The sequence below is a fragment of the Delphinapterus leucas genome, chromosome 11, assembly GCF_059928025.1.
Source record: "Delphinapterus leucas isolate spDelLeu-1000000601 "Yukka" chromosome 11, BTC_Dleu_Yukka2, whole genome shotgun sequence".
Classification (NCBI taxonomy): domain Eukaryota; kingdom Metazoa; phylum Chordata; class Mammalia; order Artiodactyla; family Monodontidae; genus Delphinapterus; species Delphinapterus leucas.
The window spans coordinates 82,938,713-82,959,458 of record NC_143139.1 but is presented as its reverse complement, the minus strand read 5'-3'; the positions used below and the strand labels follow the sequence as shown (position 1 = coordinate 82,959,458).

At 39.6% G+C, this 20,746-nt stretch overlaps 1 protein-coding gene across 2 annotated transcripts in view; it reads right to left on the bottom strand.

The window, feature by feature from the left end:
- DRAM1 (DNA damage regulated autophagy modulator 1) overlaps positions 1–20,746 on the bottom strand; it is an 88,536-nt gene that overhangs the window by 62,666 nt on the left and 5,124 nt on the right. For both annotated transcript variants that reach the window (XM_030763478.2, XM_022599991.3), the window contains exon 2: positions 2,735–2,802. In XM_030763478.2, the coding sequence (XP_030619338.1) occupies positions 2,735–2,802 (68 nt within the window). The remainder of the gene's footprint in view (positions 1–2,734; positions 2,803–20,746) is intronic.

Sequence of the window (20,746 nt, the reverse complement as noted above, 5' to 3'; positions counted from 1 at the left end):
AAGAGGATTTTCTTGTAAGTTACCTTCAGAACACACTCTGAGAAACACTAGCTTCTAAACTTTAGGTGTCTTTGGCTTAACGCAAATGCATTGGATATAAATCACAATTTTAGAAATTACATTTAAAATCCATTTCAAATTCCTGTGGCAAATTACCAGATAAAGTGAATAGTTCTATAATGAGGCCAAAAATAACTTTGGATGTCTAGTCACTTGAGTTTCTTAAAGTAGAGCAAAACTGTAGTTGCAAAGGTTATACTTTTTAAAAAATCACGTATACCAAGCATAAACCCTAATGTAAACTATTGACTTTGGGTGATAATGATGTGGCAATGTAGGTTCATCAGCTGTAACTAATATATTACTCTGGTGGGGGGATGTTGATAATGGAGAAGGCTGTGGGGGTTGCGGGGGAGCAGGGCATATATGGGAAATCTCTACCTTTTCCTCCAGTTTTCTGTGAATCTGAAAATGTTCTAAAAAATAATGTTTGTTAAAAAATAACAATAAAAGAGGGAAGAAGAACTACAATCATGCAGCCTGTGGAACCAAAACCACATTCACAGAAAGAGACAAGATGAAGAGGCAGAGGGCTATGTACCAGATGAAGGAACAAGGTAAAACCCCAGAAAAACAACTGAATGAAGTGGAGATAGGAAACCTTCCAGAAAAAGAATCCAGAAAAATGATAGTGAAGATGATCCAGGACCTCGGAAAAAGAATGGAGGCAAGGATCGAGAAGATGCCAGAAATGTTTAACAAAGACCTAGAAGAATTAAAGAACAAACAAACAGAGATGAACAATACAATAACTGAAATGAAAAATACACTAGAAGGAAGCAAGCAGAATAACTGAGGCAGAAGAACAGATAAGTGACCTGGAAGGCAGAAGGGTGGAATTCACTGCCGTGGAACAGAATAAAGAAAAAAGAATGAAAAGAAATGAAGACAGCCTAAGGGACCTCTGGGAAAACATTAAATGCAACAACATTCACACTATAGGGGTCCCAGAAGGAGAAGAGAGAGAGAAAGGACCCGAGAAAATATTTGAAGAGATTATAGATGAAAACTTCCCTAACATGGGAGAGGAAATAGCCACCCAAGTCCAGGAAACACAGAGTCCCAGGCAGGATAAACCCAAGGAGAAACACGTCGAGTAATCAAACTGAATAATTAAATTAAATTAAATTAAATTAATTAATTTGATCAAATTAAAGACAAAGAAAAATTATTGAAAGCAACAAGGGAAAAACGGCAAATAACATACAAGGGAACTCCCATAAGGTTAACAGCTGATTTCTCAGCAGAAACTCTACAAGCCAGAAGGGAGTGGCATGATATATTTAAAGTGATGAAAGGGAAAAACCTACAACCAAGATTACTCTACCCAGCAAGGATCTCATTCAGATTTGATGGAGAAATCAAAAGCTTTACAGACAAGCAAAAGCTAAGAGAATTCAGCACCAACCAAACCAGCTCTACAACAAATGCTAAAGGAACTTCTCTAAGTGGGAAACACGAGAGAAGAAAAGGACCTACAAAAACAAACCCATAACAATTAAGAAAATTGTAATAGGAACATACATATCAATAATTACCTTAAACGTGACTGGAATAAATGCTCCAACCAAAAGACACAGGCTTGCTGAATGGATACGAAAACAAGACCTTGCTGTCTACAAGAGACCCACTTCAGACCTAGGGACACATACAGACTGAAAGTGAGGGGATGGAAAAAGATATTCCATGCAAATGGAAATCAAAAGGAAGCTGGAGCAGCAATACTCATATCAGATAAAACAGACTTTAAAATAAAGAATGTTACAAGAGACAAGAAAGGACACTACCTTGGATGATCAAGGGATCAATCCAAGAAGAAGACATAACAATTATAAATATATATGCACCCAACACATAGGAGCACCTCAATACATAAGGCAACTGCTAACAGCTATAAAAGAGGAAATCGACAGTAACACAATAATAGTGGGGGACTTTAACACCTCACTTACACCAATGGACAGATCATCCAGACAGAAAATTAATAAGGAAACACAAGCTTTAAATGACAAAATAGACCAGATAGATTTAAATGATATTTATGGGACATTCTATCCAAAAACAGCAGATTACACTTTCTTCTCAAGTGCACAAGGAACATTCTCCAGGATAGATCACATCTTGGGTCACAAATCAAGCCTCCGTAAATTTAAGAAAATTGAAATCATATCAAGCATCTTTTCCGACCACAACGCTATGAGATTAGAAATCAACTACAAGGAAAAAATGTAAAAAACACAAACACATGGAGGCTAAACAATACATTACTAAATAACCAAGAGATCACTGAAGAAATCAAAGAGGAAATCAAAAAATACCTAGAGACAAATTACAATGAAAACACAATGATCCAAAACCTATGGGATGCAGCAAAAGCAGTTCTAAGAGGGAAGTTTATAGCAATACAAGCCTACCTCAAGAAACAAGAAAAATCTCAAATAAACAATCTAAACTTACACCTAAAGGAGCTAGAGAAAGAAGAACAAACAAAACCCAAAGTTAGTAGAAGGAAAGAAATCATAAAGATCAGAGCAAAAATAAATGAAATAGAAATAAAGAAAACAATAACAAAGATCAAAGACCAATAAATAAAAATGATACATAAACTGTAACATTTTACTTCACGTGAGATTGGTAATTTTTAATTTATTTATAATAATTATTGTGTACTTACTAAGGAATGCAGAGAAGTTTATCATAAATCCAAAAATACCACTCTCTGGAGGTGTTGTTCCTGTATCACTGAGAAAGAGAAGACATGTCCAAATTAGTAAAAAGGAATTCAGTTCAGGCATGTAATTGGCAGGTATTATATTGTGTCCCTTCTGGGTGTTCGGCCACTTTGAATTCCAAAGATTTGACCTGATTTTGTTCTAAAGTATTTTCAAGTTGGGCTCTGAAAAATTAAAAACTATTTTTTCTTTTTTTCCCCAGTTTTACTGATATATAATTAACAAACAGCACTGTATAAGTTTAAGGTGTATAGCATAATGATCTGACTTAGAGACATCATGAAATGATCACCACAGTAAGTTTCGTGAACATCCATCATCTCATATAGATATAAATTTTTTTGAGAACTTTTTTTGTTATGCTGAGAACTCTTAGGATTTACTTTCTTAACAACGTTCATATATAACATACAGCAGTGTTAATTATAGTGCCCATGTTGTACATTACCTCCCTAGTACTTATTTATATTCTAACTGGAAGTTTGTGCTATTTGACCACCATCATCCAATCCCCCTCTTCCTCACCCCTGGCCTCTGAGAACCACAAGTCTGGTCTCTTTTCCTATGAGTTTGTTTGTATGTTTGTTTGTTTTGAAGTATAATTGACAACACTGTGTGAGGAAATATTTAAAGTGAATGGTGGTGGTGTTTTTCAGATGATCCCACCTGAAAAATCTGAAGTGTGTGTTCATTCTTGATGAGGAATTGAGTGAGACTATTTTTTTGGGGGAAAAAAAAAAAACCTGGTCTAAAATCACGTTTGAAAAGTCTACTATTTGAATATTAAATATATATAAACACATCATTTTAATTTTTAACAATATGATTTATGCATAAGAATTTACACTGCTGAAAATATGATAGAAGGCTGAGCAATAAATATTATTGGTGCCTGTCAGTACTTTATGGAAATAGGGTATCAAGGGTATTACTCATGGTGATAAATTACTTTAACAAAAAAATAGCTTCTATGAGACATATTTCAGATGCAGTCTATCGATTAATTAATTCAATGAGCTGGAATGTAGCATTTGACATGTGCTAGTTTCTATTCATTAATGCCAAGGTTTACATTTTTATACTCTCAAGCTGCTTGCATAAAGCACAGTTTCAAACTGATGGCAAAGGCACTCCCAACATGAAACAACTCGTACTTGTCTTGAGTGTTTCCACGTTTTAAAACAGCTCTGAAATTTAAGTACTGAAAAGTGGATCAAGTTGAAAAGATGCACTTCAAAGTGTTTGAAAAATTCCACAGGAAGCCTGTGTGTGCAGGAAGCAGGAGTCTTTAAGCTTTGTGAACACTTAATATTTGAAGAGTATGAAGAGGTTAATGTTCCCCCTTCCCACAAATTCCTCTAGTCCCAATTACTTCAATCTCAAGTGTCACTTGTACCTGTAAGAATCTGAAGGGTTTAGAATTTAACATTACCATTTTTCCTACAAATAATCTTCTTTCTCACTAAAGGGATGTTGAGGTGAAGGCTGCCCGACGTTTGGGATGCCCTTCTGAGCACAACATCGTCCTGAATGGGCGAGGAGGGGATGGGAACCAGTGATGGAAACAGCTGGTGGAAACAGCTCATGAGTGCCCTTGGGCAGCACTTTTTTTTTTTTTTGCAGTACTCAGACCTCTCACTGTTGTGGCCTCTCCCGTTGCGGAGCACAGGCTCTGGACGCGCAGGCTCATCGGCCATGGCTCACGGGCCCAGCCGCTCCGCGGCATGTGGGATCTTCCCGGACCGGGGCACGAACCCGTGTCCCCTGCATCAGCAGGCGCCATCAGCAGCAACCACTGCGCCACCAGGGAGGCCCTGGGCAGCACTTTCACCAGAAAATTCTCACAGGGAAAGGAAGCCTTCTATTCTTGACCTCAGGGTATAAAAAAGCAGCTACCCGATGACTCATGCAAGAGTACTTGTTGGCACAGGTCTGTGAGGAATCTGCCACATGCCAGGAAGATTGTTGGTTGTGGAGAAGTGACGAGGATATTGAGGAGGGTAGGTAGGTGGGGGAACAAAGGTGCTCTTAACAGGAGATGAGAAGATGCCCATACTTGGGAATGATCTGTCCAGGGAGAGCAAACCAGGACATATTTCAAGGGCCCATGTATGCAATCCACATGACATCGAACATCGATTCGAAAGCTCAGAATTTCAGAGTGATCTTTTATTCTTGCTTATCTTTACATTTAAAACCATACAGGCAGAATCTGGGAATTCCCTGGCAGTCCAGTGGTTAGGACTCCATGCTTTCACTGCCATGAGCCTGGATTAGATCCCTGGTCAGGGAACAAAACAAAGATCCCACAAGCCACACAGCGAGGTCAAAAACAAAAACAAACACACAAAAAAACCCATACAGGCAGAATCAAAAGTGCTTTGCAAACAGCCTTTCCATATGCATTTGTTGAATGAATGACTATCAGTACTGGCAGTAGACACTACTTTTTGAACACTTACCATGCACCAGCCACTGCTAGGTGCTCACCATACATCATTTCATTTCATCCTCTCAACCCTGAGGTGGGCCTATTACCAACCCCACTTTATTAAGGAGGAAACTGGGTATTGGAGAGGTTATATAACTTGTTCCAGGTCCCAGTGCTATCATATGGAGGGAATCTACATTCCATCTATGTGTCTGACTCTGCTTTCCTGCCTCCTCTGTGCTCTAACAGCAGGCAAGGAACAAAGCAATTAGAAGAATGACTGGGGGAGGAGAGCAAGCACAGATGTGCTGGTAAATGCTTAACAAACAGCTCTAGAGGGAACCTGATTTGTAACACAGGCCAATTTCCATGCTATAAATATTCCCAATATGTCAAAATTCAAGCTACCAAAATGCTGGTCACTGAACAAGGAGTTGGGAAAAAATGCACACAGTTGGCTCATCATGCCTTAGTTCTATACCAGGAAGGTGTAAAGTAGGTTAAGACCTCATAGCTTCTCAGATGCCATAATTTAATAATAAAACACCTTTGAAAAATGGTTCTGAAGAACCTAGGGGCAGGACAGGAATAAAGACGCAGACATAGAGAATGGACTTGAGGACATGGGGAGGTGGAAGTGTAAGCTGGGACGAAGTGAGAGAGTGGCATGGACATGTATACACTACCAAACGTAAAACCGATAGCTAGTGGGAAGCAGCCGCATAGCACAGGGAGATCAGCTCGGTGCTTTTGGACCACCTAGAGGGGTGGGATAGGGAAGGTGGGAGGGAGACGCAAGAGGGAGGAGATAGGGGGATATATGTATACGTATAGCTGATTCACTTTGTTATAAAGCAGAAACTAACACACCATTGTAAAGCAATTATACTCCAATGAAGATGTTAAAAGAAAAAAAAGAATAAACTGGAAACTAATACTACATTGTAAATCAACTATATTTCAATAAATTTTTTTTTTAAATTAAAAAAAATAATAAGAAAACACCTTTGGGCTTCCCTGGTGGCACAGTGGTTAAGAATCCGCCTGCTAATGCAGGGGACATGGGTTTGAGCCCTGGTCCGGGAAGATCCCACATGCCGCGGAGCAACTGGGCCCGTGCGCCACAACTACTGAGCCTGCGCTTTAGAGCCCGCGAGCCACAGCTACTGAAGCCCGCATGCCTAGAGCCTGTGCTCCACAACAAGAGAGGCCACCTCAATGAGAAGCCCAACCACCGCAAGGAAGAGTAGCCCCCACTCACCGCAATTAGAGAAAGCCCGCGCGCAACAACAAAGAGCCAACGCAGCCAAAAATAAATAAATTAAATAAATAAATTAAAAAAAAAAAAAACAAAAAAAACCACCTTTGACAATTATTCACCACCATGGTCTGATTTTCTTTCAGGATTACTCAGTCTATAACACCCACCATCAATGCATGAGTACCAATGGGCCTACATTCCTACGCTTGGCACTACAACATAGGAAACATCAATACTACAAACATAGGGGAAAATATGAATGCACTGTATTCATAACCAGTTGTTTGATTAAATGAAATCATCTTTTAAAAAGTTTTTATTTGGCTGCAAAAATAACCATAAACTTTATCCACTCATCAACAAAATATTTATGGGACACCTACCATGTGTTAGTACGATCTGAGTCACAAATTTCCCTATTTATCAGGTAAGAGTGGTCAGTGTGTGATTTATTTCCATTAAGTGACAAAGTGGTACCTAAACTACATTTGGTGATTTTTTAAATTTTATTTATTTATTTATTTGGCTGTGCCGGGTCTCAGTTGCAGCATGCAGGATCCAATTCCCTCACTGGTGATCGAACCCAGGCCCCCTGCATTGGGAGCATGGAGTCTTTACCACTGGACACCAGGGAAGTCCCCCATTTGGTGAAATTTTGCTTAAGAATATTTCAAGAGGGGGGCTTCCCTGGTGGCGCAGTGGTTAAGAATCCACCTGCCGATGCAGGGGACACAGGTTCAAGCCCTGGTCCAGGAAGATCCCACATGCCACAGAGCAACGAAGCCCATGCGTCCAACTACTGAGCCTGCGCTCTAGAGCCCTGCGAGCCACAACTACGGAAGCCCGCGTGCCTAGAGCCCATGCTCTGCAACAAGAGAAGCCACTGCAATGAGAAGCCCGCGCACCACAACGATGAGTAGCCCCCGCTCACCACAACTAGAGAAAGCCTGCATGCAGCAAAGAAGACCCAACACAGCCAAAAATAAATAAATAAAATTAATTAATTAAAAAAAATTCAAGATATAAACAACAAAGTCCTACCGTATAGCATAGGGAACTATATTCAATATCCTGTGATAAACCATACTGGAAAAGAATATGAAAAAGAATGTATATGTGTATATATATATATATATATAACTGAATCACTTTGCTGTACAGTTGAAATTAACACAACATTGTAAATCAACTATACGTCAATAAAATTTTGTATAAAATTTAAAAAGAAAAAGAGTATTTCAAGAAAATTTCCAGGGAATTCCCTGGTGGTCCGGTGGTTAGGACTTTGTGCTTTCACTGCTGAGGGCATGGGTTCAGTCCCTGGTCAGGGAACTATGATCCTGCAAGCCATGCAGCTTGCAGCGGCCAAAAAAAAAAAAGAAAAAAGAAAGAAAACTTTCCAAGCAGAAAATGAAACTGTGGCCACTTCTAAGAACTTTTAAGGATAGTAGTGGTTGCCTGCTATCGTTAATACAAACAGAAGGCTCCCTCTTTCATCTCAGCCACTGACATGCCATGCTGACTAAGGAAGACCCAGAAACTTAGGGGCTGCGTGCCATGCAGTCATGCCATGGCTGCATCATCAAACGTCGGAAGCACCCAGAGGCCTGGGTAACGCGGATGGCATCCATCACCACAGGATCAGCTTTGACAAATATCACCGAGGTTACTTTGTGAAAGTTGGAATGAGGCATCACCACTTAAAAGAGGAATCGGAGCTTCTGCCCCACTGTCAACCATGATAAACTGTGGACCTTGATCAGTGAGCAGACACGAGGGAAATGTTACCAAAAACAAGACTGGAGGTGCTCTGATCATTGATGTGGTGTGATCAGGCAGTTCTGGAGAAGAGAAAGTTCCCAAAGCAGCCTGTCATTGTAAGCAGATAGGGTAGGGGGGCCCTGGAGGAAAAGAACCAGATATAGCTTTTTGACATTAGAGAAGCCATTTAGCCCTAAACAATTTTGTGATCTAAGCCTGGCTGCAATGCTTGCCCTTGAACAGGTCTCAGCAATAATGATCTTAAGGGAACAAAGGAACAAACAACTGTTACCAGGCAAGGTGAGTAACAATAGCAAAGATAATAAGTCAATTGTAAAGACTCCCAGTTCTGTTTCAATGGTAAAGATTAGCCTGAAGCACTTTCTGGAACTGTTTCACAGAATTTAAACCCCTCTGGAGGGCTCATCCACCAGATCCACTGGAACCTAAGGGATGAGAATGTTGACCTTTTCTGATCCTCCTGACATCAACTGACTAAAGCTTGGACATTGTCGACCTTTGCCCCAATTCTATGCTGAATTCTCCTCTGTTCAAGCCCCTTCATGAGGATGCAGGTAACCTAACTTAAAGCTTCCCCAGTGTTGCTGCTTGGGGAGACTCTGCTTTGGGAAAGATCCCTGGTGTTCTCCTTACTTGCTGCAAGTAATAAATCCCTCCTTCTTCCATTGTTTGGCTTGGCTGTGTCTTCTGGCTTGACACCTACCAAGAGGTGAACCCACTTTTTGGGGTAACATTGTCATGAAGGTTAAATTCTTCAGCAGAAGAGGTGAGGAGAATATTAAGGGTGTGTGTGCGTGTGCGTGTGTGTGTGTGTGTGTGTGTGTGTGTGTTGGGGGATGGCGTGGGGGAGTGGCTCTGTCCTGGTAGCTTGAAGTCACATGGAGGGAGATTTTTAAATGTTAACAAGTGCTTTTCTTTAAAAATAATATATGTATATATTTTTTCATATATATATATATATATGTGTGTGTATATATATATATATATATATATATATATATATATATATATGAAAGCCTCTCTTACCTTAAAATGTTCTTTTCAGTCTTTCTTTTGGTCTCCAAGCTATTATTTTACATCATAAGTAAATACTGTATCACACCTTCCACCTGACACTGGAATCCAGATGAACATAATACCAAGGGGGTGCCAAGAGAACCTGTTGGTAGCCTCTTTTTCTTTTACATTTTTTATGCTCACAGTAAATGATCATATTGTGCAAAGGCAGAGGTAGTAGGATTTGGTTGGCACAGCTGTACTTGGGCACCTGATTCAGGAAAATGGAGAATGAATGCCATGCCAAAGCAGTTGCCTCCCAATTTGGCAGAAGTAGTCCCCTTACCCAACTCCCACGACATCATTCTGTATCACATGGCTTAAAGACCTGGCCCAGATCCATCCACGTCCTCACATGCCTCCTAGTAAATGAGGCACTTCCTGGAAACTGTACAGGGGGATAGGAACTAATTGTTCACTTGCATGTGGCTTAGAAGCTGTTGAGGCTGTTATGTGTATACAATTGTGCCTAGGAAATCAATTTACAACTATATTTACTGTGTTTAGATTTCTACGAGTTTTGTTCATCACGGAAAATTCCAAGCTGTTTATCTAACACCTTTCTCCGAACTAATTTATGATGTTAAGCCACTTCATAATCCCTTGGTGCTCAAAGGGATAAAAACAATACAAATAAGACGTGCATAGGTTCAAGATGGCGGAGTAGAAGGACGTGTGCTCACTCCCTCTTGCGAGAGCACCGGAATCACAGCTAACTGCTGAGCAATCATCAACAGGAAGACACTGGAACTCACCAAAAAAGATACCCCACGTCCAAAAACAAAGGAGAAACTGCAATAAGACAGTAGGAGGGGAGCAATCACAATAAAATCAAATCCCATAACTGCTGGGTGGGTGACTCACAGACTGGAGAACAATTTTACCACAGAAGTCCCAATGGAGTGAAGGTTCTGAGCCCCACGTCAGGCTTCCCAACCTGGGGGTCTAGCAACGGGAGGAGGAATTCCGAGAGAATCAGACTTTGAAGGCCAGCGGAATTTGATTGCAGGACTTCGACAGGACTGGGGGAAACAGAGTCTCCACTCTTGGAGGGCACACACAAAGTAGTGTGTGCATCGGCACCCAGGGGAAGGAGCAGTGACCCCATAGGAGACTGAACCAGACCTACCTGCTAGTGTTGGAGGGTATCCTGCAGAGGTGGGGGATGGCTGTGTCTCACCGTGAGGACAAGGACACTGGCAGCAGAAGTTCTGGGAAGTACTCCTAGGTGAGAGCCCTCCCAGAATCCACCATTAGCTCCACCAAGAGCTGGGTAGGCTCCAGTGCTGGTTTGTCTCAGGCCAAACCAACAGGGAGGGAGCCCAGCCCCATCCATCAGCAGACAAGCATACTAAACTTTTACTGAGCTCTGCCCACCAGAGCAACACCCAGCTCTACCCATCACCAATCCCTCCCATCAGGAAGCTTGCACAAGCCTCTTACATAGCCTCATCCACCAGAGGGCAGACAGCAGAAGCAAGAAGAACTACAATCCTGCAGCCTGTGGAAGGAAAACCACATTCACAGAAAAACAGACAGGATAAAAAGTCAGAGGGCTATGTACCAGATGAAGGAACAAGATAAAACCCCAGAAAAACAACTGAATGAAGTGGAGATAGGCAACCTTCCAGAAAAAGAATTCAGAAAAATGATACTGAAGATGATAAGGACCTCGGTAAAAGAATGGAGGCAAGATTGAGAGGAAGCAAGAAATGTTTAATAAAGACCTAGAAGAATTAAAGAACAAACAGAGATGAACAATACAATAACTGAAATGAAAAATACACTAGAAGGAGTCAATAGCAGAATAACTGAGGCAAAAGAACGGATAAGTGACCTGGAAAACAGAATGGTGGAATTCACTACTAAGGAACAGAATAAAGAAAAAAGAATAAAAAGGAATGAAGACAGCCTAAGAGACCTCTGGGACAACATTAAACACAACAACATTCGAATTATAGGGGTCCCAGGAGAAGAGAGAGAGAAAGGACCTGAGAAAATATTTGAAGAGATTATAGTCAAAAACTTCCCTAACATGGGAAAGGAAATAGCCACCCAAGTCCAGGAAGCACAGAGAGTCCCAGGCAGGATACCCAAGGAGAAACACACCAAGACACATAGTAATCAAATTGCCAACAATTAAAGACAAAGAAAAATTATTGGAAGCAACGAGGGAAAAACGGCAAATAACATACAAGGAAACTCCCATAAGGTTAACAGCTGATTTCTCAGCAGAAACTCTACAAGCCAGAAGGGAGTGGCACAGTATATTTAAAGTGATGAAAGGGAAAAACCTACAACCAAGATTAATCTACCCAGCAAGGATCTCATTCAGATTCGATGGAGAAATCAAAAGCTTTACAGACAAGCAAAAGCTAAGAGAATTCAGCACCAACCAAACCAGCTCTACAACAGTTAAAGGAACTTCTCTAAGTGGGAAACACAAGAGAAGTAAAGGACCTACAAAAACAAACCCATAACAGTTAAGACAACGGTAATAGGAACATACATATCAATAATTACCTTAAACCTGACTGGAATAAATGCTCTAACCATAAGACACAGGCTTGCTGAATGGATACGAAAACAAGACCCATATATATGCTGTCTACAAGAGACCCACTTCAGACCTAGGGACACATACAGACTGAAAGTGAGGGGATGGAAAAAGTTATTCCATGCAAATGGAAATCAGAAGGAAGCTGGAGTAGCAATACTCATATCAGATAAAACAGACTTTAAAATAAAGAATGTTACAAGAGACAAGGAAGGACACTACCTTGGATGATCAAGGGATCAATCCAAGAAGAAGACATAACAATTATAAATATATATGCACCCAACACGTAGGAGCACCTCAATACATAAGGCAACTGATAACAGCTATAAAAGAGGAAATTGACAGTAGCACAATAATAGTGGGGGAATTTAACACCTCACTTACACCAGTGGACAGATCATCCAGACAGAAAATTAATAAGGAAACACAAGCTTTAAATGACAAAATAGACCATATAGATTTAATTGATATTTATAGGACATTCTATCCAAAAACAGCAGATTACACTTTCTTCTCAAGTGCACAAGAAACATTCTCCAGGATAGATCACATCTTGGGTCACAAATCAAGCTTCGGTAAATTTAAGAATATTGAAATCATATCAAGCATCTTTTCCGACCACAATGCTATGAGATTAGAAATCAACTACATGGGAAAAAATGTAAAAAACACAAACACATGGAGGCTAAACAATACGTTACTAAATAACCAAGAGGTCACTGAAGAAATCAAAGAGGAAATGAAAAAATACCTAGAGACAAATGACAACGAAAACACGGCAATCCAAAACCTATGGGATGCAGCAAAAGCAGTTCTAAGAGGGAAGTTTATAGCAATACAAGCCTACCTCAAGAAACAAGAAAAATCTCAAATTTTGAAATCTCAAAATCAAAATATCTCAAAACTTACACCTAAAGGAACTAGAGAAAGAAGAACAAACAAAACCCAAAGTTAGCAGAAGGAAAGAGATCATAAAGATCTGAGCAGAAATAAATGAAATAGAAACAAAGAAAGCAATAGCAAACATCAATAAAACTAAAAGCTGGTTCTTTGAGAAGTTAAACAAAACTGATAAACTATTAGCCAGACTCATCAGAAAAAGAGGGAGAGGACTCAAATCAATAAAACCAGAGGGCTTCCCTGGTGGTGCAGTGGTTGAGAGTCCGCCTGTCAATGCAAGGGACACGGGTTCGTGCCCCGGTCCAGGAAGGTCCCACATGCCGCGGAGCAGCTGGGCCCGTGAGCCATGGCCGCTGAGCCTGCAAATCCAGAGCCTGTGCTCTGCAGTGGGAGAGGCCACAACAGTGAGGCCCACGTACCGCAAAAAAACAAACAAACAAACAAAAAACAAAAAAACTAGAAATGAAAAAGGAGAAGTTACAACGGACACCGCAAAAATACAAAGCATCCTAGGAGACTACTACAAGCAACTCTATGCCAATAAAATGGACAACCTGGAAGAAATGGACAAATTCTTAGAAAGGTATAAACTTCCAAGACTGAACCAGGAAGAAATAGAAAATATGAAAAGATGAATCACAAGTAATGAAATTGAAACTGTGATTAAAAGTCTTCCAACAAACAAAAGTCCAGGACCAGATGGCTTCACGGGTGAATTCTATGAAACATTTAGAGAAGAGCTAACACCCAACCTTCTCAAACTCTTCCAAAAAATTGCAGAGGAAGGAACACTTCCAAACTCATTCTATGAGGCCACCATCACCCTGATACCAACACCAGACAAAGATACTACAAGAAAAGAAAATTACAGACCAATATCACTGATGAATATAGATGCAAAAATCCTCAACAAAATACTAGCAAACAGAATCCAACAACACATTAAAAGGATCATACACCATGATCAAGTGGGATTTATCCCAGAAATGCAAGGATTCTTCAATATATGCAAATAAATCAATGTGATACACCATATTAACAAATTGAAGAATAAAAACCATATGATCATCTCAATAGATGCAGAAAAAGCTTTTGACAAAATTCAACACCCATTTATGATAAAAGCTCTCCAGAAAGTGGGCACAGAGGGAACCTACCTCAACATAATAAAGGCCATATATGACAAACCCACAGCAAACATCATTCTCAATGGTGAAAAACTGAAAGCATTTCCTCTAAGATCAGGAACGAGACAAGGATGTCCACTCTCACCACTATTATTCAACATAGTTTTGAAGTCCTAGCCACGGCAATCAGAGAAGAAAAAGAAATAAAAGGAATCCAAACTGGAAAAGAGGACGTAAAACTGTCACTGTTTGCAGATGACATGATACTACACATAGAGAATCCTAAAGATGCCACCAGAAAACTACTAGAGCTAATCAATGAATTTGATAAAGTTACAGGATGAAAAATTAATGCACAGAAATCTCTTGCATTCCTATACATTAACAACGAAAGATCAGAAAGAAAAATTAAGGAAACAATCCCATTCACCATTGCAACAAAAAGAATAAAATACCTAGGAATAAACCTACCTAAGGAGGTAAAAGACCTGTACCCAGAAAACTATGAGACACTGATGAAAGAAATCAAAGATGACACAAACAGATGGAGAGATATACCATGTTCTTCGATTGGAAGAATCAATATTGTGAAAATGACTATACTACCCAAAGCAATCTACAGATTCAGTGCAATCCCTATCAAATTACCAATGGCATTTTTTACAGAACTAGAACAAAAAATCTTAAAATTTGTATGGAGTCACAAAAGACCCCAAATAGCCAAAGCACTTTTTTATTTTTAACTTTCTTTTTTTTAAAAATAAAGTTATTTATTTATTGGCTGCGCTGGGTCTTCGTTGCTGTGCGCGGGCTTTCTCTAGTTGCAGTGAGTGGGGACTACTCTTTGTTGCGGTGTGCGGGCTTCTCTTGTTCTGGAGCACAGGCTCTAGGCACGTGGGCTGCAATAGTTGTGGGGCGCAGCCTCAGTAGTTGTGGCTCATGGGCTCTAGAGCACAGGCTCGGTAGTTGTGGCACACAGGCTTATTGCTCCATGGCATGTGGGATCTTCCCGGACCAGGGCTTGAACCCGTGTCCCCTACACTGGCAGGCGAATTCTTAACCACTGCATCACCAGGGAAGTCTCACCAAAGCAGTCTTGAAGGAAAAAAATGGAGCTGGAGGAATCAGACTCCCTGACTTCAGACTATACTACAAAGCTACAGTAATCAAGAAAATATGGTACTGGCACAAAAACAGAAATATAGATCAATGGAACAGGATAGAAAGCCCAGAGATAAATCCACGCACCTATGGTCAACTAATCTATGACAAAGGAGTCAAAAATATACAATGGAGAAAAGACAGCCTCTTCAATAAGTGGTGCCTGGAAAACTGGACAGCTACATGTAAAAGAGTGAATTTAGAACACTCCCTAACATCATACACAAAAATAAACTCAAAATGGATTAGAGACCTAAATGTAAGACCAGACACTATAACTTTTAGAGGAAAGCATAGGAAGAACACTCTTTGACATAAATCGCAACAAGATCTTTTTTGCTCCACCTCCTAGAGTAATGGAAATAAAAACAAAAATAAACAAATGGGACCTAATGAAACTTAAAAGCTTTTGCAAAGCAAAGGAAACTACAAACAAGACAAAAAGACAACCCTCAGAATGGGAAAAAAATATTTGCTAACGAATCAACTGACAAAGAATTAATCTCCAAAATATATAAACTGCTCATGCAGCTCAGTATTAAAGAAACAAACAACCCAATGCAAAAATGGGCAGAAGACCTAAACAGACACCTCTCCAAAGAAGACATACAGATGGCCAAGAAGCACATGAAAAGCTGCTCAACATCACTAAGTATTAGAGAAATGCAAATCAAAACTACAATGAGGCATCATCTCACACCAGTTAGAATGGGCATCATCAGAAAATCTACAAACGACAAATGCTGGAGAGGGTGTGGAGAAAAGGGAACCCTCTTGCACTGTTGGTGGGAATGTAAATTGATATGGCCACTATGGAGAAGAGTATGGAGGTTCCTTAAAAAACGAAAAATAGAATTACCATATGACCCAGCAATCCCACTCCTGGGCATATACCGAGAGAAAACCATAATTCAAAAATTCACATGCACCCCAATGTTCATTGCAGCACTATTTACAATATCCAGGTCATGGAAGCAACCTAAATGCCCATTGACAGACGAATGGATAAAGAAGATGTGGCACATATATACAATGGAATATTACTCAGCCATAAAAAGGAACGAAAGTGGGTCATTTGTAGAGATGTGGATGGACCTAGAGTCTGTCATACAGAGTGAAGTAAGTCAGAAAGAGAAAAACAAAAATCGTATATTAACGCATATATGTGGAACCTAGAAAAATGGTACAGATGTACTGGTTTGCAGGGCAGAAATAGAGACACAGATGCAGAAAACAAACGTATGGACACCAAGGGGGGAAAGCGGTGGTGATGGTGGTGGTGGTGTGATGAATTGGGAGATTGGGATTGATATGTACATACTGATGTGTATAAAATGGATAACTAATAAGAACCTGCTGTATAAAAAAGATTAATTAAATAAAATTCAAAAATTAAAAAAAAGCACGCATGATAATATAAGCTTGGTCGAATACTGTTCTTTAAATCATTGGATACACGTGATTCCATTACTCTAAAGCCTGGGGTCATGGTTTACTGTGGGGACTGAGATGCTGGCAGTATGCAAAATTATCTGTGTGCCCAAACAGTTTTATTAGACTGTCCTAAAATCCTAGGCCCATTGCTTGGAAGATTAGTCAGGACCTAGAACCAAAAAACACTTAATGCACCCGTATAAGGAGACCATTACTTCCTTTGTCTTCATATTTAAATATATTATTTAAAAAAAATAAGTATGATAATAAAAAGTCATTCCAGGGAATTCCCTGGTTGTCCAATGGTTAGGACTCGGTGCCTTCACTGCCGTGGCCAGGGTTCAATTCCTGGCTGGGGAACTAAGATCCCACAAGCCACATGGCCAAAAAAAAAAAAAAAAAGTCATTCCATTTTATTACTTTAAATTATTAGGGCTAACTTTTTGGCAGCTTCACTCAGTGATTATTCTAGAGTGGGAGGTACCCTATAGCTATATCAACTATTTTTTTTTTGAGGTGTGGTTGATCTACAATATTATATTCAACTAGTTTTAAATTTAAAAAGAATATCCTAATCATAAATGCAAACAACTTGCTCTTTTCTCACTCTATTCACATGCAATTGCCCTCTATCAACCCAAGTTCCCTCTTTGTTCACTCATACAACATTTTTAAAATACTGTTAAACAACATTGTAAAACAGCTATACTCCAATAAAAATTAATTTAAAAAATTTAAAAAAGGAAGTTTAGTGAGAAACAAGCTGGTGTGCCATCGCTAGGTCAAACTACTTCCATGTAGTTTTAACATTTTAAGAAAATTTAACTAAAGATTTTTGTAATCAAATTTGATTGTTTAGAGGAAATTAATTTCTTAAGTACCTATATTAATTTATTAATCAGAAAATCAAATTATTGTTATCTTGAAACAGCTATTAGTTTCATGAATAGAATAACAAGATTAAGTTGTCCTTAAAGACTTGTGAAAAAAAGTTTCAATGTTCGTATTCAATGTTCGTTTACACTAAATTTTAAATTCAGTGTAAAAAAATTTTTTTTAAATACTGTTAAGCATCTCCTATGTGTTGGGAACTGTGTCGGGTGATGAGGATACAAAGATGAAAAGGTAATTCACTACCTTCGAGAACCTTAGTATCTAATAAAAAAATTCAAAGATTCATTGATTCAACGTTTAGTTACTGATTGCCTTCTATGTAACAGGCAGTTTTGTAGCAGGGTGAATGCAGTGGTAAGTAAAACAGAAAAAGCCCCTTCTTTGTGGAATTACATTCTGTGGGGGGCAATAAAAATCGTCTAGGAGTGGGACTTCCCTGGTGGCACAGTGGTTAAGAATCCGCCTGCCAGTGCAGGGGACACGGGTTCTGAACCCTGGTCTAGGAAGATCCCACCTGCCGCGGAGTAACTAAGCCCGTGTGCCACAACTACTGAAGTCCGCACGCCTACAGCCGGTGCTCTGCAACAAGAGAAGCCACCACAATGAGAAGCCCTCGTACAGCAACAAAGACCCAATGCAGTCAAAAACAAATAAATTTAAAAAAAAATTTTTTTAATCGTCTAAGAGTGATGAATGCTGTGAGGAAGAGGCAAGCTGGATAAGAGGATAGAGAGAGACAGATGAGCCACCCACTCGAGACAGGGTAATCTGGGGAGGGTCCTTGAACAGAGATCTGAATGAATATTTGGGCAGGAAAATTACAAGCAGAGGGAAGAGCCAAGTCAGAGGCCAGAAGGTGGCAATATATTAGAGCAACTGCAAGGAAGGAGGCGTGGCTGGAGGGGAGTAAGCAAGGACCTGTGTGCACATGGGCGAGGGGGTCATGGAGAGCCCCGTGGGTCATGGTAAGGACTCTGAATGTTACTCTAAACATGATGGGAAGACGCTGAGGGCTGAGAGCAGAGAAGTGATATGAAGTTGATTGACGTTTTTAAAGGATGTTGCAAAAAGACTATGGATGGGCAGGCATGGACCAGGGAGACTTAGGAAGTGATTTCAGTAGTTTATCAAGAGAGGACAGTGGCTTGGACCAGAATGGTAATGAAGAGGGAGGCATAAGCGGTCAGATTCTGAAATTTTTTCTGAGGGGAGTCTCTAAAAAAAATAATCCTTGCTTGGACTATAGCTGCTAATATTACAAAAGGAAAAAAAACATTTCCTCAGCACTTACACTTGCCTTCATCTTATTTGGTCTTCAGAATATTATAAGGAAAGTACTTATCATCATCTTAAAGATGAAGAAACTGAGTCTTAGAATTGCCCAAGGTCACAGAGATAGTAAATGGGGAAGCCAAGCCATGTATCTAGAGCTGTCTAATTTCAATGGACACAGTTCAGAACTGTCCTCTGCTGTGCTATATTCTTTCCTTTTATGATAAAATATCATTTCCATGTGAGTTTACAGAACTGTTTATCTTACAAGCGGGTTCACACCAGTGATCCCTCCTGCAGCCATTACCTTAGTAAGTTGTCCTTGGCATGCTATGACTCTACAATGCATGTTCTTGATGGACTGAAATGCAATTACTGTCAGGGAAAGAGGACTGTTCAGTGGACCACTCTTTTTTAAGTTGAAATTGAGCACTTAGGTTTAAAAATCGTCATCAAGACTTCTGAGCGATACTCTACTGCCTTTTAAAAAGTAGGACTAGCAGAAGAAAAACATTCACAAGTTTAAGTCAGTGAGAAAAATAAGTATTTTATGTAATTAAATGACAATGAAAACTTTAAATGGAGGAGAACTTATATATATTTACAGTTGACTCAGAAGCCAAACAATACTACAAGCTGCAAAAGTTTAGGATCTTCAATGTTCTTACTGTGTTTTTCATAGAATTAACTAATTTGGGCAATGTTTTTTGATAAAAATATTAAGCTGTAAATTATCCTTTCTACGCTATAAATTATCATTTCAAGGATGACACTTTTCTAGCTCAAAGTTTTAAATGGCATGCCTGCCTTTTCATCTTATGATACTGTGGCTTAGATACTGTGAGGTAATAATCACTGCACTATAAAGACTGAAATGTCATTAACATCATGTGAGAATATGTGACTCTGTACCCAGAGACCTCATTATCCTATTATTTATTATCCTGAATCCCATTGTTGCAGCTGAACAGGGAAGCAAAAGTCACCCCTGCCTGAAATTCAGTGTAGTTAGTAATCAAAAGAGTTGGTTTAAGCAGGAAGCCATCAAAAATTATATGGATTTGGGGGGCAAGGGATAAATTAGGAGTTTGGGATGAACAGATACACACTAATATATATAAAATAGATAAATAACAAGGACCTACTGTATAGCACAAGGAACTATATTTAATATCTTATAATAATAATGGAAAAGAATCTGAAAAATAGAGATATAGGCGTATGTATAACTGAATCACTTTCACACAACATTGTAAATCAACTACACTTCAACTAAAAAAAAATAATAAAAAAATTATATGGATATGTACACACTACAAATGTACAAACATTCATTTGCCTACGTGTTGATGTGGGCCAAGGCTGTTACATAAGTACGAGTCCACCGTATGTCCTCCTGGCATAAAAACCACATCTACTCTGTATCATCTCATTTCCAGTTTTGGTGTCTTTAAAGTGGATAGAGGGCTTCCCTGGTGGCGCAGTGGTTAAGAATCTGCCTGCCAATGCAGGGGACACAGGTTCGAGCCCTGGTCTGGGAAGATCCCACATGCAGCGGAACAACTAAGCCCGTGGGCCACAACTGCTGAGCCTGTGCTCTAGAGCATGCAAGCCACAACTACTGAGCCTGTGCTCTAGAGCCCACAAGCCACAACTACTGAGTCCACATGCTGCAACTACTGAAGCCCACACGCCTAGAGCCCATGCTCCACAACAAGAGAAGCCACTGCAATGAGAAGCCTGCACACCGCAACAAAGAGTAGTCTCTGCTCGCCACAACTAGAGAAAGCCTGTGCACAGCAACGAAGACCCAATGCAGCCAAAAATAAATAACTAAAAAAAAAAAAAAAAAAAGAATATGAGCGTGGCCCTGTAAAAATCTAAACTAATGCTTTGAGGTTGATTTTTATTTGTCCTTGGTTTTCACATCCTTGTATTAATGGTTTCATAATACAGAAACATCACACTATGTTATTCCAACTTGCTAAATTTGGTGGCTGTTTGAATCCCCATGCTTCTAATTTAATTTTCTGATAGGAAACATCCATTTGCCTAAAAAATAAATTCATATAAAAA